The sequence below is a fragment of the Pygocentrus nattereri genome, chromosome 17 (assembly GCF_015220715.1).
Source record: "Pygocentrus nattereri isolate fPygNat1 chromosome 17, fPygNat1.pri, whole genome shotgun sequence".
NCBI lineage: Eukaryota > Metazoa > Chordata > Actinopteri > Characiformes > Serrasalmidae > Pygocentrus > Pygocentrus nattereri.
The window spans coordinates 40,618,692-40,646,046 of NC_051227.1; the positions used below are offsets into that span (position 1 = coordinate 40,618,692).

Here is a 27,355-nt window from a genome sequence, read left to right on the forward strand (position 1 = left end):
ATCCAACAGCAACGGCAAAGATGATATTTATTTATTTACGTAACATTTTCGACACACTTAAAAAGCGAAAACCAGAAAAAGACCAAGAACAGATGATGAAAATAAATGAAAGAAATTCAAATAAAACATCATTCAAATGAACGGTCACTCTGTTATTATGCAGCTCTTAGTGGAGAAGCCTTGTTTGAGTCCGATTTGCACCCTCTGAACAAACAGTCATAACTCAGGAAATGTTCACTCTATCGCTTAACCGGGTAGATGGTGTGAGATGAGACCCCTTGAGGATTATTTAGGTGTAATGTTGTGTGTATTGAGGAGAAAATGTCTGAGTTATGACGAGTTAAACAGAGAAAATCCTGAAATAAGCAGATTCTGATTCTGAGAAATTTACATGGGAGTGAATGGGGCAGTTTTCTGGGCCTAGTGCCAAACAAATGCTCATAACTCTAAAGCTTATTGATAAAGTGATGAGATATTTTGAGGTTTCAGAAAGGACGAGTTTCTCTACCATTTAAAACTGGAATGGAGTTTCTGGGTTAAAGTTTAAGGATTTTAAAGCCGATTCCCTGCGTGATCGGCTGTGTCTGAGACTGAGTGGCCTGCTGTGACGTCATCGGGGTCAGTTATAATCTGAAGCTCTGAACTTTCCGCCGTTCATTTCTTATGGGAGGTTTTTAATTTTTAAACTTAATTTTATTAAAAACTACCAATCCAATCAACTCCAAACATACAGAGCACAAGTCACAGCGCCGAGACCTTCAGAACGCAGTTTGAACAGAGTCTGTACGTTAAGCGGCTCGGGCTGCATTAATCACAGAAAAGTGTGGAAGAAGAAGTGAGATAACAATAGAGATAACTATAGAGATGACAGTAGAGATGACAGTAGAGATGACAGTAGAGCTTCTTCAAGCTCTCTAATAATAACGAGATGGGTAAAACGGAGAAGAAAGTGCTTCTAAAATGTCAAATGATATAACATTTATAAACTTCAGTAAACCGCCGTTTTAGTTTTAGTTGCTAACTGAGGACACTTCATTGTCTTGGCACTGAATATTCCCGCATTCCCGCATTAGCGGAACAAAGGAAAGACGAGAGAAAACAGTGCTGCACTTCCTCGTCGAGTTCAGTAGGGGGCGGTATGTACTACACTGAGTTCAAAGTCGACGGTTTAGGCCAGAGGAAGAACGAAAGCAAGAAGACAGCGAAGTGGAGGAAAGAGGAGCGTCTTCATATCTAAACATCGCACTGAGAGCGGCGTCCTGCGCCGGTGAGCTCCCGCCATGGCCTCCCAGCCGCCGCCGCAGGCGGTGTCGACCAACCCCGCAGCGCACCAGGCGGCGGTCCTGCAGCCCCAGCAGCCGCCGCTCGGCCCTCAGCAGCAGCAGCAGCAGCAGCAGCAGCAGGACTTCGACCCGGTCCACAGGTTTAAGATGCTGATCCCGCAGCTGAAGGAGAGCCTGCAGGTCTGTCCGGCGGCTGTGTGAGATAAACCCCGCCGTGCTGTGGGGACAGTCCGGCGCCTCTTCGAATCGCTCCGCTCCACCTTTAGCGCTCGCGCTGCGGCATTTAAGGTGGGACGGGGCGGTTCGAGCAGTTTGCCGGCTTCAGTTTCTTCGCTGGCCCGCGTCCCGTCGCGCGCGCCGCCGGCTGCCCCGCCTTCACTGCTTTCTTGTCTGTTCGCCTTTCAGAGCGTCATGAGCGTCGCGTCGCAGAACTTCGCCCACAACACGTCCATCGACAACGGAGTGTAAGTTCACGCGGCGCACGCGCGCTTCCGGTGCCGAATCCCATTCGGGTCCCCTTTGATAAACCAGGCGCGCGCGTTCGCTGGACAGATAGCGCAGCGAGCGACGCCGGAACTACGGAAAGCGAAAAGGCTGCTGAGCTCACCCAAGTCGGCGAGTCGTGACCGAGACTCTGTGCTCAGTGATTTCGGTTGGACTGGACGCAGACCGGCGCGCGGATAACGGCCTGTTTGCTGCCCACTGTCCAGCACAGCTGCCGTACAAAAAGTGTTTGGACCTTTTTCGCTTTCCGTAGTTCCAGTGTTGCTTAGTGGCGGTGTCTGTTCGGTGAACGCGCGCGCCCGAGGACCTGACCTGTCATAGGGAGCCTGATTTTGAAGGGGCACTGAATCGGATGCAACGCCGGCTCAGGTTGTCGGTTGGCCTAGTTATCTAACATGTTATTAAAGGGGATTAAAGGTCTGATTTCAGGCATCAGACATCAAACTGTTTAACAATCAGCACATCTGGTTCTCATCACCACCACCCACTCAAAAGATTATCTAGAACGGAGCGTCTCACGTTAACGGAATTATGCAGGGAAATCGGTGGAATTTCCTCCATGAGAATGTAAATTAACTTGAGCTCAATCTAAGTACTTGATGGACGTCACTATATAGGGAGCAGGTAGCCATTGGAGATTCACCCACTTATCCTAGCTTCAAAGGTTGATTGGATGTCCTAATCCAGGGGTCTCTGTGGCAGAATAAGTGTTTTGGTTATTAATCGCTGGATGATCATAAGTAATACACTGCCTGTCCAGAAGTTTCCACCCTTCTCTTCATAGTTTGATTTCAGAAGAAACGCTCTACAAATATTTGGACAGGCAGTGCATTGGGTTTTGTGCCAATATTGCATGAATTATAATTTTTCATTTTAATGTTTTCCTATAAATTGAATATTTTTTTAATTTCAGTTGAATTTCATTTTTTAAACACCTTTGTCTTAAAAAGATTTGAGTCCTTGTTTCTTATATACCCCCAAACTGAATAGGAATGCACGCATGTATATCGATGGCGCGGACTTAACAGCTGCAAATGTGACAAACCAGCAATGCATGTGGGTAAAAATGTAACATTCACCTGTCACTGGTTCGCATCACACACGGATCATGAATATATAAATGTGAAGCCACAGTTAGAAACTGATAGACATTTCTAGAGTTTCCCTTGGTTCTGAGTTTGTAGTAGATATAAAAGTCAAGCCCCTTTTCATCCTCAGAAAAAGTAACGATGGCACAGTTCAGCGATTCGACAAGAGTTTAGAAGAGTTCTACGCCCTCTGTGATCAGCTGGAGCTCTGTTTGGTAAGCACTTCACATTTGTTATTTTATTTTATTTTAACCATAAAACAGGATATACGCTTTTTTCTGACCCTTTAATGTGATGTGCCAGTAAATTGTGCTTGTGATGTCACAGCACGTGATTAATGACTAGTCTTTCAGCTGTATGGTGGGCAGTGGTAGCAATACATGTTGCTGAAACTCATCAACTCAGTAATTAAGAGGGGCGTCTAAATACTTTTAGCCATATTATGTAGATCAGTTTGGACTTTTTAAGAAACCCCAACCAGTGAGTTACTTCTACAGCAGTGAGGAACTATAGCTCAGTTCATTAGTACATCACTTGTATGTCCAAGTCAGTTTCACAGCTCAAGTCCTGGACGGCCAGTGTCCAGTACAGTTGGTAGCCGTCACCCTTGCTACACCACCCCTGATCTAGGTAACATGCTTTACTTAGTCTTTTTGCTAACGCTTTGTTTGGTCCTCTGTAGCGGCTCGCCCACGAATGCCTCTCCCAGAGCATCGACAGCGCCAAACACTCTCCAAACCTGGTGCCTACAGCTACCAAGCCAGACACCGTGCAGACAGAATCTCTGTCGTATTCTCAGTATCTCAGCATGATAAAGTCCCAGATTTCCTGCGCTAAAGACATCCACAATGCTCTTCTGGAATGTTCCAAGAAGATTGCTGGAAAGACGCAACAAGCGATTCTGTAAAGGAGCTAAATACTGTTAGCAACTTCATGAGAGTCGACATGGTTTTAGGTGGAATCTGTATATAAACACCAAATAAAGACACTGAATATTGCCGTATGTAATGAATATGAATATTGCTGTATGTAATGCTGAACGTATAATAAACGCTCATGCTTTCGGTAGACGTTATGGTGTTGGTCTGTATCAGAAATATGTTGTAATATATCCGTGAATATATTACTGACCAGAGAGTTGGTCTGAAGCACTGAGAGGAGTGTTCTAACGACGCTACAGCCGGTCACGCTGCAGAACAGATTCGTGACGTTTTGTGTTGCAGTTCTGCAGGAATCTGAGTGCTTTTTGTTTGTTTTAAATCCTACAAAGATTTTACCCCTGGATTTCTTTTGAACTGGTTCAGGTGTGTGGGGGTGTGGCCGTCTGCACTGCACCTTATGGACAGGCCCCCTGAGCTACAGTCCATTTAGCACTGACTTTGGCGAGGAAGGCAAGTTTCCCCTGATGTGCTGCTGAAGGACTCAGGGGGACTGAAAGTGCTAGAAGTGACTGGCTGCTATAAATAATGAAAATACAGCACTAAATGTCAGGAAACGTGTGGACGCTCTACAGAAACACTGCCAAGAGGGCAAAACCACATCTGTGATGGCGAAGTTGGCATAGCTAACAAATACGCCTCAACTACTAGAAAGACTGCTCACCTTGGAAGTCGGGTTTATACTGGATTCCTATGGATATTCATGTTTAACCCACATATTGCTCACAAGGAGCTTCCTATAAACTCAAAAGTACCAGATCTTTCCACTTCCCAAAAGACTTGATCTGGAATATCTGCTTTAAAATGCCGGCGCGGTTTAAAGATGCAGAACATTCATAGAGATGAGGATCCTTTATCAAACGTACAGCTGGGTTTACAAAATTTACAAGGCTTTTTTTTGGGGACTTTTGGGAATCCATGCAAGTTCATCTTTTTGGATCTGATGGCATCCTAAAAGCTCTCCCAAGTGGAGGGGAGTGCATTGTCCCAGCATTGGTAAGGTTCTCATATGGGGCGGTAAGAGTGCTCAATACGAGGGGAACTTTTCACAACTTTCCAACAAGGACACTGCTGCGTTCTTAAGGAGAATCAAGGAGAAATGTGACCATATGTCATGAACTTGTGCACTTAATACTAAGGGTCAGTGCAGTACTTAAAAGTAGTGGACATACCGTCGTTCCTTTTTTGTTGGATTTAGTCAATTGTGTACCATTTCTTGTAAGCCTTGATTTAAAGTTGTATAATTTCTTTATTTTAAAGATAAAAATAATTCCATTTTTATTAAATATGTGTAATACACTGGAATTTTGCCATCCCTCCCTGAATTTGTTTCACTTAGAAACAAATGTTTGTATTTTGGGGGTTTTGGGGGGGCCACTTATTTATTCTAATTACTGTATCTGAACATGTTTACTAACCAAGTTCATCACTTCATGACTGCAGTTTATCCACACTTGCTCAGTGTAATCACACTTGCATAATGATACACACACAAGCTCTTTCTGCAGGTTTTAATGCATATTGGCTTTAGTAGCATCTTCAAAGTAAAAAAGACAGAGCGTCCAGGAGTTTGTCACCCTTTTTAGAACAAAAGGTGATCTATTATCTCCATGATTTCCACAAGATAGTATCCAGAGCTGGACTGTAGGTCTGAAGGACGTTCACACCTCTTAATACAAATAAAGATCATTCGTACATTCCTCATCACCACGTCACGTCTCATCTCACCAAGAAATAGCCTTAAAACGTTATACTTCATAGGATTCAGCTGCAGCTTTGCTTTCGAGCTTCCAAACGGAAACGATAAGCTGAATCTGGGCAACATGCCGGGCATAAGCCAAGGCCTTGTACTCTTCTTGAGAAAAGTCGGTGCTGAGGCTTCCGTTGTGTCCTGGTCTGAATTTGCTAACTAAGATAGAAACCTTGTAATTTGAACACGGCTGCCGTATTAACGCCAGGGGGAACGTGGCGGACGGTTGGGCTGATTTGGTCCAATGTATTTCAAGGGAGTGTATTTGGGCTTTTCAATCACCTCCAACCCAAGATATGGCTGCAAGGCGTCTGGAACCCGTACCGTTCCTTCCTGAAAGAAAGCAGTAAATATCTTACTTTTCCCAGAGGTTTTGCTAAGCTGTAGTCCTGGAGCAGCAAAATAAAAGACAAAGACAGAACCATTAAGGTACATTAGCTAAAACACAGGAAAGTCCACCAACCTTTCTAAATACTGCCTGATTAAATGGTTAGGATGTAAAGGTTATTCAGAGTGGTTTGATGTGAGATGCAGTGCTCATGAGAAACTTGGGGTCAGAACCGTCCTGGTGCTGGTGAAAGGAAGGAATCAGTCCCAAGTGCTCAAGCCTCTAAAAGCCACGTCACGAAATGCTCTTTTAGGAGGTGGATATCAGCACGCTGCCTCATGTCTGCGGCATTATGCTATGGCAGTTCAGAGAAGGGTTTGGTTTAAAATACATTTTAATCCATTTCTAAGGGACATGAGATGAACATAAGCTGGGATTATCTGTACTGTTCGTTTTATAGAAGGTAAAGGGCAGCGGACTGAGAAACGGGCGGGACTGATGTGGAGCGTGTGGCTGGGACTACAATCACAAAGAAATGCAAGTAAATATTTCATGACCCCACCATCCTGTCCAAATGGGCTTAGGCCAAGTAAACTTCTCCACAGGACACCACGTCGTATCACGGCACCCTGAATAACTGTTTACATCTCAACAAAAAATCATGCAAAAAAAAAAAAAAATCAATCCCTTTCAAATACAGTCTTGTTGCTTGGCTAATATTTAATGGTTAGTGTCATTAGGTTCTCTGTATATTTGCACAAATACAAAAATGACACTACATTATTACAGCCTCTGCAATTATCATGCTACACTGCCTATTACAGAGAACAACTGCAATTAATGTGTGATAAATATGACAAACAAACTAAAAGCTTTATATGAATTTTAGTCTCAAAGTGAGTGCAAGAAGAGCGAAAACCCCACCTTTGTTTGATGAGTCTCCAAAAGTGCAATAATAGTGCGTGGAATAGCACAAGCTGTAGCGTTCACCTGGCAGTGGACAGACAGTGTTGGTTAGTAGCTGGCGGCTGGTCTGTAACAGCGCAGTAACCTTTCTTTGATGTAGGCACTGATATGGGAATTCTGGGTGAACGCCAATATTTTTCATGTACGTTTCTGCTGGTGCTGATACGTAAATATCTAACATTTAGTAAAATAATAAATGCAGACGTTCTAGTGCAGTAACCCAGCGCCACCACCAACGTTCTGCTCTTCTGGAGCACAAAAAATACGTCAATCACATCTGTTTGAAATATCAGCCACATCTAAACATCTGCCGATATCATTTTTCCACCAGAAATATGTTAATACTGAAGAACGTTACGGTGAAGAGCTTTTATAAGTATTAATCTTGACCAGACAGCATCATGCAGAGCAGCTGAGGTCTGTCGGGGCAGCTAGTGGAATCCACTCACCGTGTGGGCGTACTTCAGACTGCCATCTCCTCTCTCGTAGAAGATATTAAGCCGCCGGCTTTGATAGTCAGTGCAGTTTGATGCACTGGAGATCTAATAAAGAATTATGATGATGAGCAATGTAGCGAAGACCAAACAACACAATCAAACATCTGCTACATCTCATTCCAGGGAGGAGTTCTAGACAAGGTTTCACAGAACAATTAAGGAGAGAGAGAAATGTTAGCGACTATCCTGTACATCACCGATTTTCACGACCTTCTAGACTACGCTGTCCCAGTCCAAGCTAACAACTCGCTGCAGAGATTATACTCTGAGAAGTGAATATCTGAGGAAGATGAAACTTGGACCTGCAATTCTAATATAAAACACTCAGAAGTGTTGAACTCATTCAAACCGTGTTCAGCGCAGCGCTTACTAATGCAGCTGTAATGCACTTAGGACTATTTCTGGAAAGCACCAGACAGCTTAGTAATACATTCACTCTAAGCTGTTGAATAACTGAACCGCTGTGCTGACCTCGCCAAAGCTACCGCGGCCTGGCATCCAAGCTTCAATATCATACTTCCTGAAGGCTGGTGGTCCCAGCTCTTCTGTGGGCATGTCCAGAACCCTAAGAAGGAAGTAATAAAATAACAGACTTTAACAAAACAACCCACTGCTTATAAGAAATCTAATTGTTTTTATCACATGAAAAGCAATTATACATATACATATATATATATATATATATATATATATATATATATATATATATATATATATATATATATATATATATATATATATATATATATATACACATACACACACACACACACACATATATATGTTCAAAAAAATCTAAAATCATTTTAATTATATTATATAATTATATATATTTGCACAAGCAATCAATTTGGATCCATCACTCACAGATATTGCGTGTTAATTAGTTTTTGTTTTTTTAAATCATAACTGGGACAAGTCTATGTAGCATTTCTGGGCTGGGACATTAATGTCATAAACGGACTGATTAAGAACCACAATGGATTAAAACGCTCGATTTATGCATCAAACTGTGAATGTCCCAAGATAAGTAATACCAAGATCAAAGAATGGTTTTGTAAGAGAAGCAAGTTTTCACTCTGGGCGGGGGGCTAACTGCATTCTGAACAGCATTCTAACGGGGTATCCCACCTCTGCCCCCAACACAATACAGCAGCAGTTCACGGTCAGTGCGTGGCAAATCCACAGATATTCCAAGTATTCCATTTTCACAGGAAAATCAGAACTAAGCCAATGTTCCTGGACCATGACGAGAGCCACGTTCTGAAATCATAGAACGTAGAACTGCAGGAACTGCCATGAGAGCTAAACGGTCTACAAATGACATCCATCTCGAGTGATCTGATCCTATAACTGTTCACACCTGGCACTTCTATGCGTCTCAAAGGAACCTCCAATGACGGGATTTCATGACTGGAGGACAGGTGCCACCTATATTTACTACGTCAGTCTCGCTGCGTTTGTTGTCATGACTGAAAAGGCTCTTACAAACATTTAGACCACACGACCAGCTAACGTGACTTATAAAGAAATGAGAGAGGAGGTCAGACGGTGATTCAGATAAAAGACTGAATAAATCTATGAACAAAAAGCCAACTAATGCCAGCAAAAGCCAAACTGACATCTACACATTTTCACACGTACACTTCACACACCTGTAATGGAGCTTGAGGGAGGAGAAAATCTCCTTCTGTAACGACACGAATTCATCTAACAGCTGAGAACTCTCCTCACCCGTCTCATCTGCCGTCACACCAAACATCTCCACCTGCACAAAGAAAGAAAACGAGCTGACTCCGACTCGCCACGCACAAGTTTCCTTTATATTTAGACACTCTGTCCACAGCGATTCACAAAAACAGTAGAAGGCGAAGTCATGAAGTACACAGAGTCAGAAAGGGTTCGAAACCTAACACGACTTGTTTAAGGTTGATCCAGTCTGAGTTTACATTTACACGAGCAACAGCACAGCATGAGCAACAACCCGGCGTTATTTAGGCAAAAGAGACGAAAAACTCTGATCACCATTAAAGCAAAGAATGTTCTGTCAATTCTGTTTGAGCTACCAGATGCAGACTGACCAGCACTGCGCTGAGTGGCCGTCCTGCCTATCCAGAGAGGGCGAGAACATGCTCTCTTGGACTCCCAGCTATGGATGGATGTGGCATCTTTACGGATTAAATCCGTAATCTCCTGCTGATAGGGTCTAACCAAACGTTTAACCAGTGTTAACCCTGTGGCTTCTGATTACCTTGTTAAAGTGATGAACCCTGTAGAGCCCCCAAGTCTCTCGGCCAGTGTCCGTTTCTGCTCGGTAACACGTGCTACTGCAAACTGTCCTTAAAGATTGAAGTACAACACAGAAAGATGGAAAACCGTCTCAAACAAAGCTGCTCCATTTTAAACAAAGCAAAGTGTAGAACACGCGCTGTAGAATTCAGGGTGTGATGTGTGGAGAAACGTTGGGCCGTCTGGACATAAAGTTCTCTTACCTGACAGGCACATCCGTTAAATTTACAGCATGGTCCATGAAGTAACCTTAGATACGAGATCAAGAAAACCTTCTATTAACATTCATTGTTTTGGTCATGTTTTGTGTTAATGTCGTTATTATGTTTTAGCAAATCATTCAGGTAATTTGACACATCATATTTCAGCCACATCACAGTACATAGTTGGAGCCATTTCTGGATGTTGTAGATACGCTATATTTCCAAAAGTATTTAGTCACACATCCAAATCACTGAATCCAGGTGTTCCAGTCTCTTCCATGGCCACAGGTGTATAAAGCCGAGCCCCTAGGCCTGCAGACTGCTTCTACAGACATTAGTGAAAGAATGGGTCGCTCTCAGGAGCTCAGTGAATTCCAGCGTGGTACCGTGATCGGACGCCACCTGTGCAGCAAGTCCAGTCGTGAAATTTCCTCACTACTAAATATTCCACAGTCCACTGTCAGTGGGATTATAAAGTGGAAGGGATTGGGAACGACAGCAGCTCAGCCACGAAGTGGTCGGCCACGTAAAATGACAGAGCGGTCAGCGGATGCTGAGGGGCATAGTGCGCAGAGGTCACCGACTTTCTGCAGAGTCCATCACTACAGACCTCCAAACTTCATGTGGCCTTCAGATCAGCTCAAGAACAGCGTAGAGAGCTTCATGGAATGGGTTTCCATGGCCGAGCAGCTGCATCCAAGCCTTACATCACCAAGCGCAATGCAAAGCGTGGGAACAGTTTGGGGACGGCCCCTTCCTGTTCCAACATGACTGCCCACCAGTGCACAAAGCAGGTCCATAAAGACACGGATGAGCCAGTTTGGTGTGGAAGAACTTGACTGGCCTGCACAGAGTCCTGACCTCAACCCCACAGAACACCTTTGGGATGAATTAGAGTGGAGACTGTGAGCCAGGCCTTCTCGTCCAACATCAGTGTCTGACCTCACAAATGAGCTTCTGGAAGAACGGTCAAAAATTCCCATAAACACTCCTAACCCTTGTGGAAAGTCTTCCCAGAAGAGCTGAAGCTGTTATAGCTGCAAAGGGTGGGCCGACATCATATTAAACCCTATGGATTAAGAATGGGACGTCACTCTAGTTCATATGCGTGTGAAGCCAGACGACCGAATACTTTTGGAAATATAGTTTATATGGCTTCAACTTACCTTGCATTTGCACATGCAGCGACAAACTGTGGTTATATTCATTATAAAAGAGGCTGTTTCTTTTCAACACAGTGCCATATGAAGCACAGTTACAATACTGGTCTTCAGCCTTGCCCTTTACACACAGACACTCTGATTCTCTGAAGTTCCTTTTACACCCAATCATGACAGCATCATGTTACTTATTCACCTGTTTAAATGCGGCACGGTGTTTGATTGTTCCACAATGTTCCTAGTCATTTAAGTTAAGTGACTTTTTTGATCCCACAAACGGGGAAATTCCACCTCCGCATTTAACCCATCCATGAAGTGAAACACCACATACACACCAGTGAACACACACACACTAGGGGGCAGTGAGCACACTTGCCCGGAGCGGTGGGCAGCCCTATCCACGGCGCCCGGGGAGCAGTTGGGGGGTTAGGTGTCTTGCTCAAGGACACCTCAGTCATGGACTGTCGGCCCTGGGGATCGAACCAGCGACCTTCTGGTCACAGGGCCAGATCCCTAACCTCCAGCCCACGACTGCCCCAACGGCCTCAGTTCCAACTTTTTTGGAATATACAGCAGACATCAAATTTGGAATTAGTGCATATTTACAAATATCAATAAAGTTGACCATGTAAAATATGAAATCTCTCTTCTTTGTGCTGTTTTAAGTAAAATATATTTAAATACAGTTTACAAAATCATTGCTTTGCATTTTACCTACTGTCCCAACTTTTTTAGAATATGTTTGCACATCAGGGCCCTGCGTTTTAGAATATACAGCGTGCTGCGATGCCCTATTAAACAGCGTGTTTAGATTAGAGAAGATATAAAGCTTACAGACGTGGCTGCATCATTATCCAGACAATGTCTACAGATATTTTGCAGCTCTTCCTCACCTGCGATACCAACTTCCCCTGTGCCAGCCAAATTAAAGTCAGGGAAGCGGGCTGGGTCCAAAGAGTACACCTGTGAGCGATGAGCATGAGGCTGCATCCCACAGCCCTCCTGCACGGACAGACAAACACATGAGGTTATAGTGGGTTACAGGGATAAACGTAGCTGAGCTAGAACACAGAAATAGAACGTGCACTTCCTACAGACACTGGGAAACATCCAACATTAAGTCTGAGTGTATTTGAAATCAAACTAATCTGATTTGATGCTCCGAGCAATTTCACTGCCTAGTTCTTACAGAAGGCACAGCGCAGGTCAGTCGAAAAGAAACAGCGTTACTTACAAACACGACTCCTTTCAGCACATCTGGAACGACCATGGGGATAAAACCCTGCAAGTTACAAAGAAATACTATTTCAAGATGTGAGCTGTAACGGTCAGGTGTTGTTGGGATGATTGCCTGCAGTCACACCTGATTGGGGCTTAACTGGAAGATTTCTATTACGGCAAAACTAACAGCAAATGAAAGGGGCAGTCGTGGGCTGGAGGTCAGGGAACCAGCCTCATGACCAGAAGGTCGCTGGTTTGATCCCCAGAGCCGACAGCACATAACTGAGGTGTCCTTGAGCAAGACACCTAACCCCCAACTGCTCCCCGGGCGCTGCGGATAGGGCTGCCCACCGCTCCGGGCAAGTGTGCTCACTGCCCCCTAGTGTGTGTGCTCATTAGTGTGTATGTGGTGTTTCACTTCACGGATGGGTTAAATGTGGAGGTGGGATTTCCCCGTTGTGGGACTAATAAGGGTCACTTAATCTTAAAGCGTCTAAAGTTGCTCTGCAGTAAATAAAGATTTAGAGAGAGATGCTTATTTAAACACTATGCAGACATAATTTAAAAGCATTCTCTCACACATGCCTCACTTACCCTTTTCTGAAGGAGATCCAGAGCAAAGTTTTGCAAGGCAGTCTGAAGTCTGGCTCCTGCTGCCCGGAGATAGTACGATCTATGACCTGATACGTGGGCAAGGCGTCTATAAAAGAAGAGACATTTAGAATTCCCACAAAAAAATATTTGTGAATGAGCGATAGGGGGCGCATGTTACCGTTGTCTTATGATGTCCAGTCTCTCCCCAATTTCTAGGTGGCCTCGGGCTTTGAAATCAAACTCTATTTTAGAAACAATGACAGGAGTAAGAACACCACTGCAGACTGTATACCAACACACAGAAAACCCCAACAATTACACCGTCTCACATAAAACATACGGTCGGGACAAGCAAGACACTTGAGAGATATAATCTATTTTTTTTTACTTTTTTGCTGTTATTTTAATGATAAATAATATCTTTCAGTGCAAACATCATAAAGGATGAAGTACAGTTGTGTGATGTATAGTGAGATCGGGTGTTGTGGAAAAGGGAGTATCTGAATGCATTACATGTCCACTTTAGTTACCATACCAGCTTTCTGCCCAACCACTTCAACCACCCTTGCCTTGCTCTCATCTCCTACGGGCTGATGGGAAGAGAAATTAACATCTGTTGTCACATTAATCCCCTTCACACGTCATCAAAAATGAAGTACAACGTCATGCCTGCCGGAGTTTTTCTGCAACTAACAGCAACATTCACCTTCTACAAGGTACAAGAGAAACGTTGAGAGACCTCACGCCGCCCTCGCTTACCACATCTGGATGGGTCCTGTTGGGAAGCCTCAGGGCACGGCAGTAGTACTGCTGCTCCAGATCGCTCTGCTGAGGGTACAACTCATTCAGCCTGGCTCTGATCCCTCGGCCCTCTTCTCTGGCAGTCCTGTACTCTGCCAGCTGAAAGATTCAGGCAGAGGATCACGAACATGTCAGACATCATCTCAAAACCATGTGTACAACAGAAATGTTTTAGTTTTATTTTTCTTGGGACACCACAAAAACCCCGGGATTGAGAAAGGCCTATTTTGCGGGTCTATTTCTTTATATGGACTAGAAAGTTCAAAGTTTACACAAAACAGTGATGAAATTATGGGTTTCCGTGATTTGGGCCACTGAAACACCAAAGCTGCTGTCTGTCTGTGCAGATTAAAGAGCCCAAAGCATCTCGCAAACCAAAAGCCCTACTGGGGATTCATATTCAGACTGGAAACCAGCACGGCACTGCTTTCAAAACTATGTTCACAGCACTGCTCTTCCAAAAGATCAATGAATCGTAAACTTTACTTATATATAACTACAAGACTTTACAATTACAAAGATAAACTAACACACCCTCTCAAAGCAACGTTATGAGTTACGAATGGCATTTTTCTGCCATAACTTTTGCACAGGCTGCATTTTATGCTTTATTTTTCCCCCCAATATGTTAAGATCAGCAAATAAACAGTAATTGTGAAGACGCGGGTCCCCTGTAGAGAGAGACTGAACTTCTTTTCATTTGTAAAATTAACTTTTGATATAATTGTGTAACCCAAAATAGAAACAGCTGCTTTTGAAATTAACGAGTCGTATTGGCAAAGCAGGGTAAACGCTGCATCTGACGTTAGACACACGTTCAGCTTTTCAGCCAAACGAGGTGCATTAAAGCCTGAACTCACCTGGGCCAGGGCCTTCTTGTCATGCTGCTCCTGTAAGAGGAATAAACGAGGAACGTTTTACATTCTGACTTGGATTCTTTAGCATGGCTTAAACAAGTAAAGCAACTACAACTAAACCCTAATACAGGGTTTCTCAAACTCTGGGCCACAAAACACCCACTGGGCTTCGTACTTTGTGCCCAGGCCAATACTGAGGTGGGCCAGGGGTCCATAGTGGGCCTTTGATGTCATTCAGTCATAAAATCAGTTTAAAAAAAAAACCTGACTTAACAACAAAAAACAAATATGCGTCCAGCTACTGCTTGTTATCAGAGAACGTTCATCTATGGTTGAGCAAAATGAAATTCGCTCCCTACTGTTACAAAGTACTGACCATTTTTAATCCATAATCGCTCAGACGGCTACTGTAATATTTAAGAATAACCTTAAAAAGTTCCTATTTTTTGGAGTCTATACCGTCTAAAGCTCAGAGCTACTGCTCATCGTGCTCTAATACGCATCTAACGGTCGCTGTCGGTACGAGTCAGAGGACACGTCCACACCACAAACATCACAGAACATCAGCCGCAAATATAGAATATTGGTGTCCATGATTACTAATTATTGGCATTGGCCCTGAAAAAGCCACAGCGGTCAGCTCTGACAGTAAACGCGGCCACTCAGGACAAACAGGTTTAATGCAGCTACGTCTTCACTGGTCGGGTTTAGAAAAACGACTGAATGACCTTCAGCAGCAACAAAAACGTCCCAGTTAACACGAATCTAAACTGATACTGACCACAAGAGCTCGAACGGCAGCACTGACCACTTTCTTCTTTCCCTCCAGCTCCTCGATCTCCTTCTGCACCTCCAGCATCTGCTTCCAGACCGAAATCTGAGCAGAAAACAGCACAACTGAGACGTCCAGCCCCACAGTGCGTCCCCTCAGCCGCTCACCTCCACTTAATACATGACGACCTGAAGGGGTCAAGGTCACGGTTAGGGTCCTGGGGTCAGGGGACAATGAGGACCGAGAGGAATTCTCTTGACCTCAGCTCAGCTAGTACCACCCTTAAGCTACTGGAACAGGATTTGGGAATATAAGGTATGGCTATTTTATTTTTATGGAGATTTTCTGGAGGTCAGTTTTATTTATAATAGAGACCAAATTTCCTTAAAACGTGTTTAATGAAACGTGACCGTGGGGCCAAGTCGCCCCCTGCTGGCTCCTGGTGGCGTCCAGTGGTCAGTGTCGTTATTGTGCGCTTTGTCCGTGATGCAGTAAAACATTCCTTACGATAGTCTGGACGTCGGCCGGCCCCAGGTCTCCCCTCCTGTTCTGCAGGTCAGTTATCAGCCGGCCCGTCTCCCCGCACACCGGCCCCATGTCCAGCTGCGGCTTGTCGCTGTAGCCCTCCCTCACGTGCTCCCACAGGCTGCTCCTCACACTGCCGGACGAGCACGCTCGCCACGAGTTCTGTGCGTCGCGGACGCGACGCCCGGCCGCGGAGGCCAGGAGGGACAGCGCGGAGAACCTGCGGAACGCTCCCGCACAGGACGCCATGTCGCAGCGCAACCACGGAAGCCGCGCTGGGGACGGAACGAGCAGGACGGGTAGTTCGATTCAGTTTTGCGAACCGATTCTTTCGAACAGCCTGTTTAAAAGAATCGAACGCTTGGTTGACTCAAATAACAAAGCAGCCTACTGCGGGTTTTTGTACATTTGCAGGAAAAAGATCTTCTGCGTGGAGCTGAATCTGTAGGGAGCCTAAAAACACACATACAAACACCTTTCTCACATAAAAGCAGAGTCATTTCAAACCAGTGTTTCATTTAGAATTCTGTTTATGACGAGATATAAAACCATTCCGTTGAACGATCAATCGATAAAGAGACCGAGTTGCGCGGAAACGTGTAGAAGTGCGTGATGGACCTGCCGGAACACCTGGGACGGGAAGATGCCCTGTGAGCAGGTGAGGCGCAGGTGAAGCCTGCAGCGCAGAAAGCGGAGCCGCGTCTGTCGGGGAAACTATTTAACTGGATTTAATTCGTTTATTCTGTCATTTTTAGGCAAAACTGCGAAAGATTATCGTCTCAGTTTTATTACATTAAGTCCTTGGCCTAACCATTTAAACAGCATTCAAAGTCGTTTATGTGTAGTAATTTATCGTTTTTATTTATTTTTTTTTTGGGTGAAGAGTAAAAATTATTGTCGGACTTTTATTATATTATTGCGTTGATGTGCCAAAGAAAGTTCGATTCATTTGAACCTGTGAGTCGGTTCGAGAGAGCGACTCGTTCCAGAGCGAAGCCGCACTAATCGGCCCGGGGTGACAGTGCGGCCGTTACCGGGCTCGTATGTGGGGGGAACGTTAACTCGGGGCGACAGTGAAGCCGTTACCGGGCTCGTATGTGGGGGGAACGTTAACTCGGGGCGACAGTGCGGCCGTTACCGGGCTCGTATGTGGGGGGAACGTTAACTCGGGGCGACAGTGAAGCCGTTACCGGGCTCGTATGTGGGGGGAACGCGGCCGCGCTTCAAAACAAAAGCGTCGCCGTTTCAACGAATCGGTCCAACAGCAGCGACGCCCGTAACTCAGAAAGTTCGAGGGCGGGTTCCGGCTCGGTTCAGGCGGAGCAGCGAAACCCAAACAAACTTGTTGGAGCACGAACGGGTTTCCAGGCGGCCTCGTACTCGCGTCATATCCGCTGCGCTGAGGAAAGGGAAGCGTGCGGGCTGCTGTTCCGGCATGGAGCCCCAGAAGAGCGCCGCGCTTCAGCTTCCAGCCGGCGGAGCTCCGCTGTCGCCCGCGGGCAGACGATAAAGCCGGGCTCGAGTCCGCCAGCCGTGGTCCCGAGGTTCCAGCGGAGGGAGGCGGAGACCCAGACCCGGTGCAGCCGCTGGGGGAGATGAGGGGCGTGCTGGGGGCCGGGGCCGGGGCCTTGGCCGGAGCCGGCGCCGGCGCGCTGCTCTCCGCCGGAGGCTCCGACGATGAGCTGGCCGCTTTCCGGTGAACGAGTCCGGGAGCCGCCCGTGGGCTGTGGGAACGGCCTCATGTCATTGCGGCACGAACTGTCGACTGTCTGCGGCCGTTTAACTCAACCCAGCTAGGCTAACTGACCGCCCCCCACTGAGGCAGCGCGCCCGGGTCGTCTCTGAGGACCACAGGCACACGGCTTCAGACCTAACGGTAACAGTCCGGCCCGGTTCGGCCCGGCCCGGCCCGGTTCGGCACCCTTACTATTCTACATTAGTGTCTGTCGGCTGTTCTCCCTGCGGTTCTGTGTTCTCCCTGCGGTTCTGTGTTCTCCCTGCGCTTTTAGCCCAAAGGGTTCCGGACAGAACCCCAGAATGCTGAGCTGGGTGAGGGGGGGGGCAGTAAATAATGTTGCAGGACTTAAGAGAAAGTTGGACCCGTCATGATATTAATATAATCAGAAATCTGATCGGATGACCCGTGAGATGACCCGTGAGATGACCCGTGAGATGACCCAGTGCTGTTCCACTGTAAGAGACACCGCTGAACCCGTGACCGGTGATCTTATGTGATGTGAGCAGGACCAGCTTTGCTCTTCTCATAGTGAAACACGCAGGTGGTCGCGGGCAGTGACCGCATTACACACAGTGAGGTCAGAAAAGCGCGCGCCGTCGTGCCCAGCCCAACATCGGTCCCTGTACCCACAGCAGAACCTTTGATGGAGGCTTAGAACTGTTTATCACAGGTTCCTGAAAATGATGCTTTCCATCATAGAAAGAACAGTGTGTGTGTGTGTGTGTTCAGGTGGTTCTTTGAGTTGTTACGGTTCTATATGCAACCATTCCCCTAACTAAAGAACCTTTGAGTGACCGCTGTTTAACCGTTTAGGCTCTGCGGCTGCTGGTGGAGGAGCTGCCAGCGTGCAGTTGTGTAAACGGTCGCCTGTAATCAAACGCAGAGTTTCTGAATCTTCCAGGTGCTTTGTGTGGCATGCAGTGGTGAACATCTTCATAGTGACGTGTTAAAATACCAAACTGCCCGTTTATCCTTCAACCGTCTCTCAGATGAATGCGGTAAAGGGTGGGACAGTTACCTGGAGACCACAGCCATGGCACGATGCTGACGGCGGAGGTGGGGAACCCCTCTCTGACAGCGACTCCGAGGAGGAGGACTTCCCCGATGACACCACTACACCCCTGGGGGAGTACGTTACTCAGGGTGAGATGCAGCTCTTTTGGTGTTCTGGGCCGTTTGTGTCTCGCTGCTTCTCTGCCTTTATCATTTTGCAGACAGTAGAACGTCTTTCTTTAAAGCCGTCGTTCATTATTATTATTATTATTATTATTATTACCTTGTTTTAATGATGTAGAGCGCCCTAGGGTTTGTGAAAGGCGCTATATAAATGGAACATTATTATTATTATTATTATTATTATTATAGTAGTTCAGCACGGATGAAATTCAGGGTTCAGACGGTGGCAGTTGTAGCTGTTGACCATGCCTGTTGTTTGTTTTCGTGGTGAACAGCATGTCGTCCCGTGTCGTCCCGTGTCGTCCCGTGACACCAGCACGTCTGTGAGGAACGTTGATGACGCTGGTTTAGACCTGCAGTTTAAAGTTGGCTGATCAGCTGAATTTGGGATCAAGCAAACATTGTGCTTTTATTTGTAGCGTCCGATTGGTAGGAAGCCCTGCCGGCGACATCCGGTGTGTATAAAAATAACACCACGTCGTATTAATGCTTAGGTCCTAATGCGTGGCCACAACTTAGTAAGGCATCGGAATGAGATAATTACATCATTACCATGAGGTCATCCTTATTAAGCAGTTGCCAAGGCTTAATTAAATCACTCTTAAGCCGTACAAAGTCGTGCCCACATGTTAGGATCTTGTCCCTGTGCCTTACCAAGTCATGGCCATGACTTAAGTGTCTCCTTCCCACACCTTACCAAGTGGTGGCCACGTGTTACTTTTATTTATACAGGATGTCACCAGCAGGGCATAGTAGGCTCATGCGGTCACCGGGGCGATCACCATTTAATTTAATTTAATAATTTGAGATTATTTATATATATAATGCTGATTGTATGCAGGTATTAAAGGACTCAGTATTAAACTAAGTTTTTATTCTTGAGTGTAAATATAGGCGACGAGCTGTAAGAACATCAGCGTGCGCTGGTGACAGGTGATCTATCGTGTTTGCTGCTCTGTAAACATGTTAGAGCGTAAGGAATTGTGATGATCTCATAATTGTGATCAGACGGTCATGCAGTAATTGTGACGGGCTTGTTTACCTCCTCTCTCTCTCACAGGGTTAAAACAGCTGCTTGATGCCCAGCAGCTGTGTGATGTCACTCTTTTAGTGGAAGGAAAGAGGTTCATGTGCCACAGGTGTGAGCTGCATTCCTGTAACAGTCTCAGAATTCCTGCTTTCTTTCGTGTAAAGTAACGTTCATCGTTTTATTGTTCTGCTTTTTGTAGCCCACAAACAAAAAACGTCCTCGACTCTGTTGTTGTTTTGTACTTTCAGAGTCCTCTTGGCTGCTGTTAGCCCGTATTTCCGTGCCATGTTTACCAGCCCCCTTGTGGAGTCTCGACTCGCAGAGATTCGACTGGAGGAAGTGACGCCTTCAGTTATGGAGACGGTCATCCACTTCATCTATACAGGGGAGGCAGGGCTCAGTCTCGACACAGCAGAAGACTTGTTTGTGGCCGCCAATCGTCTTCAGGTGATGCCCTTGCAAGATCTTTGTTCCAGGTAAGACACATATTCATATTTATAACTTTGGAATATTTATTTTAAGGCAGTTCTGCCCAACTCTATTACCTGGCTCTTAAATTCAGATGCTCCTAAAGCTCCTAGGCCCTGTACCATTTGATGCTCTTGTGGTCCTTATTTGTACATGCCGGTGAGAAACATGAGGCTGCGGGGTGTCGCCTGTGTCTTCTGAGGTCTGTACAGGTGTGAATTTGAATCCCGGAGTGCTGGAGTCAAATGACAGAACGTACAAAGCCGGGATGAACTGTGTTTTACTGTGAGACTCTCAGTATTTGTGAGTGTTTGAAGAGGACCGAGTGATGAAGGTGTAAGGAGCGTGAAAAGCAGGGTGCGGTTAGTTAATGTTGGAAAGCGAAGTTGCTTCATGTTAGTTTGAGAGAAATGCCTGGCTGTGCTTAAACTATTACTGCTGTTAACAGCATCATCAGATTAATTGGATACTAATTAATACGGGTCACGTGGAGTATGGAGACAGAAGCACAGGTGGTGTGTCGAACACAGAGATTCCAGAAGCGCAGCTGGATAAATGACCTGCGTTACTCTGCCAGGACTCCTGTTATTTGTGAGACTTGCAGTCGACAGAGGAAGCGCAGATGAGCTGTTCAAGGATTCTTGTAAATTTCGGGAGTCGGTGAGGGACCTGGCATGAGCAGGATGAGAGAAGCAGCTGAGAGGTTTAGAGCTGGGAATTCTGAGTACAGTACGGTTGTTGGTGTAGTTGATCAAGATAATAAATACCGACATCCCAGAGAAAAAATGAAATATGGAAGTTCTGTAAACAAAGAACTGTCATATCTATGATCTCTGTAAAAATATACCTTTTGTAATGTATAATATACTGGACTGGTATTGGTCTATATTCAGGGTTTCAGTAACGTCGTTGGAGCTGCATTATAACTGTAAATCTATCTTGAACCAGATTAGTAAATTTATCTAATAAAAGATTTAACATAATAACGAATTTCATCAGGTGTGCTACATACATGTTCTGTATGTCACGTGAGTCCCAAATACATGCTTTTACAGTTGGTGCCCTTGCTTGGAGGAGGACAGCAGGTGCCATTTGGTACAGGTGCCTTGATTAACTGGACAGTGTGTTGGATTAGGGTTGGTACTAAATGCAGGACAGTAGATTTCCAGGACCAGAGTTGGGCATCCCTGTTTTATAACAGTGTAAATGAACACTTGTACATAATATGTGAAAAATGTGTTTGTTCTTCTAGGTTCCTTTTTGAGCATTTGTCTGTGGAGAACTGTTTAGGAATGTACTCTCTGGCCCGTTCCCATCATGACCAGCTCCTGCTGAGGGCCTCTCTGAGGCTGGTGGCCCAGCATTTTCCTCGAGTGGCCCGCCAAAGGGATTTCCTCCTACTGGACCCAGGCACCTTGGGCAGCCTGCTGGAGTCAGACCGGCTGGGCGTAGAATCAGAGACTGAGGTTTACAATGCAGCCCGGCGCTGGGCAGAGCATCAGCCGGCTGAGCGATACATTCACATGCCCAACCTGCTGCGGCATTTACGCCCGGGTCTGCTTGCTCCCGAAGAGAGCCGGCGACTCAACAAAGAGCTTGGACCAAGGGCCAGCACTGAGGGCATGGGTGGCCCTCTGAGGCCCAGGGAGGGCATGTTTGAGAAGAAGATAGTTTGTGTGGACCTTAAGCCCAGGGAGGACGAGGCTTTGCGAGAAAGTGACTACACAGTTGATTGCTTTGACCCACGCACTGGAAAGTGGGAGAAACTTTCAGCCCTGGGCTCGTTGCTGTGCCCCGGTTGCACGGCCGTAGGGGGTCGGCTATTTGTGGCAGGTGGCATCTTGCGGACTGGCCAGGTGTCGTCGTCAGTGCACGAGTACGATGTAGTGCTCGATCAGTGGATCTCGCGGCCTCCGATGGTGCAACCACGCGCTATGTTTGGACTGCTGGGCTCAGGAGATTCCCTTTATGCTTTGGGCGGCTGCAACCGTTCGGCACTTCTTGACACGTGTGAAATTTTTGACCTCTCCAAATTGACTTGGGTTCCGGGTCCCCGTTTGCCGTTGCCACTGCGCTGCTTCGCTTGCGCTGCCCTGCGGGGACGTCTGTACTTGCTCGGAGGCGCCACGCTGGAGCAGAACAGGGCCGTGGTACACTCTGGCGTGTTAATCTACCACACAGTCACGAGGACCTGGAGTCGTGTCAGCCTGGACTCTGGAGCCACCTGCCTGGCTGGAGGAGTAGCGGTGCGGGGTGGTGTCTGCGCCGTGGGTGGCTACATGCGCGACGCGGCCAAATTTCTGGATGGTAATTATACCCAGTTGGAACCACTTGACGCCACAGGGCGCGTGCTCTTTTTCCGGGAAGGACGGGGAACGGGGGCGGAACGGGAGATACTGACCGTAACAGAGCGAACAGGAGGTGGCGGTGGTAGCGACCGCGCCCCCAGCCCTGTCGTTTTTCCGGGCCTGCCGCGGCGCATCGCCGCTGGAGGGGTCGCGAGATGGAAACGGCGGATATACGTTCTGGGTGGTGAGAACGGCTCGAGGTTTTACGACAGTGTGTACTGCTGGAAGCCTGGGTGGCGCAGTTGGGTCCAGAGACGTGAGAAACTGCCTGGAGATACCGGAGGAGTCAGCCAGTTTGGATGTACCACTTTAAAGTTCCCCAAAAAACACATCTTGGCTCGCCTTCGGTCAGCCTTGGAGAAGCAGGGTAAGGAAAAGAGACTTAACCGGAAGACAGATGACCGAGAGAGGCGGACCAGAAGGGCCAATCAGGACGTGTGATTTTTATTTACGGAGTAAATCTGGGATCTGACGTTTAGACCCGTTTAGGTCGAGTTTTTACTTCTTGATTCTGGTTGTGTTGGCGAACGCAGTTTCTTTGTAGGACGTGTAATGTTGTTGTAGCTTTCTTGGTTTTGTTTTCCCCTCGAAAACAGAAGCTCATTGGTAGCTGTCGCACATTTTCTTATTTAAACTGAATTTTAACGCCTCGTAGTTGATTCTGGTTTTGGGGACTGCAGTTTCTTTGGAGTTGCTGTTGAACTTTATTCCCTTTACTTTATTCAGATGTAGACCCCAAACGTCTTCTTTTCATGAGAAGAATTCAGTAAATGAAGATTGTTTAAAATAAAAAAAAAATTTAAATTAAGTTAGGAATTATTATTTTTTTAATATATGCACTTGTGGACTACAAAACAACCAGAATGACACCAGCTCGTAAAAATACCGTAAATCTGGTCTAAATGCGCAAATCCCACACTCCTACCTTGAAATGAGACTGATTGCATTATGGAGTTCAGATGAATTGATTGTTGGTTGTTTTTGTTGAAGTTGCACCTTAATTAACTGTGTCGATCATTTTGTATTTTAATTTAACCTTTAATACGCGGGGAGGTCCCACTGAGGTCACTCGTGTTTCTGCAAATTTAAGATTTAACAAAGAAACAGAACAAAAAAACGAGAACTAATAAGACGGTCAGCCTCCACTCCGTAACGCGGATGGAAATTTGTGTTAAAAATGTTTGAATGTTGAAACACTTTGGAGCACTTCTTTGTCAAATGTATATGAATGGAATGAGTTCTGCGTCTTCTGCACCGTCAGGAAAGTTTTCTTTGGCCATCTGCAGTTGCGACTGGTCAGTGTGTTTTATACAGTTGACAGTAATTTGAAGGCATTTATGTGAAATGTATTGTAATGTCAGATATGGTTTGTTTACAGTAGTGTAACATCTGTCTTTTTTGAGCCATAATGTCTTTTGTTCTTAACTGAGAGAAGCCCCAGGGAAAGTTATAAGATTAGCCAGAAACCTTTACAAAAACCATGAATAACATTAGTTTCACAGCCGTTTGAAGACTTGCCCAACCGATGCCAGCACTATGACTCTTCCATTGGAACTGTATGAGACCATGCACATAGTGACGCCAGCTGCGTTCTGTTTATTATGCCATGCAATGCAGCTGCGCTGTCTGAACACCAAAGCTCGCAAACTTCTTAATCCACACCAGCACGTTCAGGGTCAGCTCTAGTGTCGTTAGCAGGTTGTGCATCAACGTGAATAGTCTGCGTTTTTCCTTCCTACAGATTTTATTTTAAAATATCATGAGAATTGTGCACGATATTCGAGAACTGAATGAAATTATGAGCTGAGTGTGTTGTTACTCCCCTACTAGGATGGTTTGATAGAAGCGTCACCATCCTTGTACCTTGGCAGTGGTCAGTTTTCTTGAATATCTGTTTTTATCCTGTGCATAAACTGCATCTAACAAGGGTTATTTTATGTTAAAGATGAAATCATGCAATCAAGGTGAGAACCAAATGGCTGAGTTTTGTATATTTGCCTCCTAAGTTCTTTGTGTGTAGAATCATAATGTACATATTTTTAAAGAGCGAAATGACAGGGAGCTCTTGGATGACCCATTTCCATCATTAGATGAACCGTCTGATACAAACTGGGTCAAAAATGCACCGCTGATGTCATAAAAACGGCCTGTTTGAATTGGTAATTTGCTGCTTTGCATCACAATAAATCATTTTGACTGCAAGTTTTTTGTTGTAATGTTCCAAACAGCTCCTTTGAGTTTAAAGAGTGACGAATATAATTATAGTTATTATATACAGGTCTTTACTTATATACTGTATATACGTATTAAAGTTGTAAAGTGCCTTGTCAGAGTATTCAGGCCCCTTTGAACATTAATCAACGTTTTCTTGATTATACGTGATGCACGTTTTTTCCCCGATTGGTATTTTTGTTGTGACGTTTACAAAATAATTGATTTGTAATAAGTTATTTATGTATGTATCTACAAATATGACTGAAGTATCTTGCTTGAAGAATTCAAAGTACCCGATATTTAGGAGAGTGAGATTTTGATGCAATAACAAAAGTCTTTTGATGGTACGTATATATCAGCTTTTCTTTGATTTCTCCTTTCATCTTAGCACATTTGTAGCAGGTTCTTAAGGGTGGCTTGCTTGTGGTTGGTGGTTTTCAGTAGGGGTGGGATCAGCTTTACCCGTGGTTTAAATGTTTCTCCCAAGCTTCAGTTTCTTAGACTTTCTCTTGTGAAACGAAACATTTCCACGGCTCGACGCTCCCGCCGCCGCCGCCGGACTTCGCTGGAAGAGTTTTTTGGTTTGTACCACAGCACCTTTAGGTTTGACCAGAGTACTCTATCCTGGTCTCATCTGACCACCAAATATTTTCCCATATCATAGTTGGGTCATTTCATGCTTTCTGGCAAACTCTAAATGTGCTTTGATGTTTGGAGATTTATTTATACCCTTTTCCTAGTTCGGGAATGATGGCATACTTTAAGAAGCACATCTTTAGTGAAGTGCTCCGTTAAAGACGGCGTGTTTTACGGCTTTAGTATATGATAGTATCTCAAAGTTTCTATATCTGTACAAAGAAAAAATGGTATTCTGACACAACTAGTGTTACAGTCGAGTGTTCACAGTGACCAGTGAGTGTGTTTACATGCACTTAATCCAACCGTAACTGGATTTTTGTAGGAATCTTATACAGAGAGCCGGATTTTAGCTCAGTAGGATTTCTCAGCACGTTTACTCTCACTCTGATTTCTTTCAGATTTCTCGGTCTGAAATACGTGTCTGATGAAATGAAGGATTTGAATATTCTCTTGGTCGTCCAGATGATGAATTTTCAAACTCGATGTTTTAAAAATAAAAGGGCATGAAGTTTAAATTTAACGGTGGTTACAACACGTCTTCTGTGAGTTTCCTCGCCGGCTCTCGGCAGATTATTGCATGTACTGATTGGTAAAGTGTGACATGGTAATCCAGAAAATCTTTCATTTCCAAGGGGTTTGAATATTTTCAGAAGGCACTGCATTAATTAACGGTGTGAACTGTTCTATAGTGTGAGCAGGGCTTTGTTACTCTATTTGGTATTACTCTGGGAAGTATACCATACAGACAGAGTACAGGCCAGTACTTTCAGTCAAATCAAGTTACGTTTAATAGACAAAGTGCTGCACAATATAAATCAACTAAATGAAGAAGGGAGTCTAACAAAGTGAAAAGATTATGCAGTTTTGACCAATGACTGGTCAAAAATGACTGGTCAAAAACGCACAACACATTCGAGAAGGAAAATGACCTGCAGATAAAAACACATTTGTCTGTTTTGTTTCCTTTCTCTTGGTGCAGTGAGCCGTTTCTACCCAGCTGTGTGAGGGGTACATTTTGTGCCATCTGCCTACCAGTTATAAGGATTTTGTACTTGTAGAACGAACCTAAGGGGGATCCTGTATAAAGAACAAAATAGGGCCCAAGATAGAGCCCTTGGTCACTCCATAGGTAATCGGCACTGAGGAGGAGGAGGAGTAGTTACCTACCTTCATCGGAAGAGACGTCTATCCTGAAATGCAGAACCCTGGATGCCAACACCACACCTAGGCAGAGTCAGAGGCTGCACTGAGGTCTAAAAGCAATAAAACACACACGATCCACAGGAGAACGTAAATAATTAAGATACTCCGAGGACGGAAGATTCAGTACTATGGTATTCAGATGTGATTGAAATGCTTAAATATGAGGAGCAATCAGAGAAGACAGCCTTCTCCAAAACGTTTAACAGGAAAGACGGCCTAGAAATTTTATTTAGAACTATCTTTATTAAAGAAAGTCGATAATATCCTCCTCTGCTAATGTGCTCAGTAACCTGTCACTGCAGTGCTAGTGGAATTCTTTTCATCTCGGTTTCAGTTTTTCTTTTCAGTATAATTTGAAACGTCTGTTTGGCCTTGTGTTAAAATGATGAACGGACCAATAGAAATGAAAAGTTTTATTGAAAGTTAAAGTTTTTCATTCTCCCATTAAAGAGGTTTTGTTACAACGGCGACTGTGAAGAACTTAAACTGCAAGGCTCTCAACTGTGCACTGATTAAGCTCCTCTTGCTTTGATGGCTGTGATTATTAACTAGACCTCGGTGTTCTGGTGAATCACTCCGGTTCACTCACGCGTTTCTAACTGGATCGTTCCTCTTTAAGAGCAATGCTTCCTTCCTTCCCTGAAAGGCCCATTTTTAGCTCATACTGTCGTTGGTCCTTTTCTCTGTTGTCGACGTGCGATTATGCAGGGCTGACATGAAACACACATTATGACACTTTTCAGTTGAGCTTCACTAAATATTA

At 45.1% G+C, this 27,355-nt stretch overlaps 3 protein-coding genes across 9 annotated transcripts; 2 read left to right on the forward strand and 1 right to left on the reverse strand.

Annotated features, from left to right (window-relative positions):
* The first annotated feature begins 1,143 nt into the window (after window positions 1-1,143).
* On the forward strand, window positions 1,144-3,945 carry med29 (mediator complex subunit 29). 2 transcript variants are annotated; one of them, XM_017723107.2, is made up of 5 exons: window positions 1,144-1,463; window positions 1,689-1,747; window positions 2,778-2,843; window positions 3,006-3,090; window positions 3,558-3,945. In XM_017723107.2, exons 1-5 carry the CDS (start codon window positions 1,281-1,283, stop codon window positions 3,780-3,782), a joined length of 618 nt encoding a protein of 205 aa, XP_017578596.1. In that variant the 5' UTR covers window positions 1,144-1,280; the 3' UTR covers window positions 3,783-3,945. The 2 variants fall into 2 exon arrangements, with proteins under 2 accessions (XP_017578596.1, XP_017578597.1); XM_017723108.2 differs by lacking the exon at window positions 2,778-2,843 and having other exon boundaries at window positions 1,147-1,463.
* A 1,364-nt stretch (window positions 3,946-5,309) lies between these two features.
* Window positions 5,310-16,088, reverse strand: sars2 (seryl-tRNA synthetase 2, mitochondrial). Of its 2 annotated transcripts, none has more exons than XM_017723119.2 (16): window positions 15,759-16,088; window positions 15,261-15,356; window positions 14,483-14,512; window positions 13,581-13,721; window positions 13,357-13,411; window positions 13,000-13,063; window positions 12,822-12,927; window positions 12,241-12,288; window positions 11,900-12,008; window positions 9,847-9,892; window positions 9,606-9,693; window positions 9,010-9,122; window positions 7,826-7,919; window positions 7,307-7,399; window positions 6,816-6,881; window positions 5,310-5,896 (listed from the first exon to the last, which is right to left on the reverse strand). In XM_017723119.2, exons 1-16 carry the CDS (start codon window positions 16,023-16,025, stop codon window positions 5,762-5,764), a joined length of 1,551 nt encoding a protein of 516 aa, XP_017578608.1. In that variant the 5' UTR covers window positions 16,026-16,088; the 3' UTR covers window positions 5,310-5,761. The 2 variants fall into 2 exon arrangements, with proteins under 2 accessions (XP_017578608.1, XP_037402471.1); XM_037546574.1 differs by having other exon boundaries at window positions 15,261-15,439; window positions 15,759-15,831.
* A 131-nt stretch (window positions 16,089-16,219) lies between these two features.
* Window positions 16,220-24,738, forward strand: si:dkey-260j18.2 (uncharacterized protein LOC325231 homolog). 5 transcript variants are annotated; one of them, XM_017723110.2, is made up of 5 exons: window positions 16,220-16,434; window positions 18,504-18,657; window positions 19,751-19,829; window positions 19,969-20,196; window positions 21,441-24,738. In XM_017723110.2, the coding sequence occupies exons 1-5, from the start codon at window positions 16,420-16,422 to the stop codon at window positions 22,975-22,977; spliced, it is 2,013 nt and encodes a 670-aa protein (XP_017578599.1). In that variant the 5' UTR covers window positions 16,220-16,419; the 3' UTR covers window positions 22,978-24,738. The 5 variants fall into 5 exon arrangements, with proteins under 5 accessions (XP_017578599.1, XP_017578603.1, XP_017578600.1 ...); XM_017723114.2 differs by lacking the exon at window positions 16,220-16,434 and adding an exon at window positions 16,758-17,652 and having other exon boundaries at window positions 18,416-18,657; XM_017723111.2 differs by lacking the exon at window positions 16,220-16,434 and adding an exon at window positions 16,759-17,652.
* The last annotated feature ends 2,617 nt before the right edge of the window (window positions 24,739-27,355 follow it).

What these genes read in the sequence shown, in the direction of transcription:
- med29 (XM_017723107.2), top strand. Translation starts at nt 1,281, where the DNA reads ATGGCCTCCCAGCCGCCGCCGCAGGCGGTGTCGACCAACCCCGCAGCG. An exon ending in AGCTGAAGGAGAGCCTGCAG is followed by an intron (nt 1,464 to 1,688) that starts GTCTGTCCGGCG and finishes TTCGCCTTTCAG; the next exon opens with AGCGTCATGAGCGTCGCGTC. An exon ending in ACGTCCATCGACAACGGAGT is followed by an intron (nt 1,748 to 2,777) that starts GTAAGTTCACGC and finishes CAAACTGAATAG; the next exon opens with GAATGCACGCATGTATATCG.
- sars2 (XM_017723119.2), bottom strand. Translation starts at nt 16,025, where the DNA reads ATGGCGTCCTGTGCGGGAGCGTTCCGCAGGTTCTCCGCGCTGTCCCTC. An exon ending in GGGTTCATCACTTTAACAAG is followed by an intron (nt 9,123 to 9,605) that starts GTAATCAGAAGC and finishes TTCTTTGTGCAG; the next exon opens with GTGGAGATGTTTGGTGTGAC. An exon ending in GCCGCGGTAGCTTTGGCGAG is followed by an intron (nt 7,400 to 7,825) that starts GTCAGCACAGCG and finishes ATTCTTTATTAG; the next exon opens with ATCTCCAGTGCATCAAACTG.
- si:dkey-260j18.2 (XM_017723109.2), top strand. Translation starts at nt 17,913, where the DNA reads ATGACCCGTGAGATGACCCGTGAGATGACCCGTGAGATGACCCAGTGC. An exon ending in GGGGGAGTACGTTACTCAGG is followed by an intron (nt 18,658 to 19,750) that starts GTGAGATGCAGC and finishes TCTCTCTCACAG; the next exon opens with GGTTAAAACAGCTGCTTGAT. An exon ending in TTGCAAGATCTTTGTTCCAG is followed by an intron (nt 20,197 to 21,440) that starts GTAAGACACATA and finishes TTGTTCTTCTAG; the next exon opens with GTTCCTTTTTGAGCATTTGT.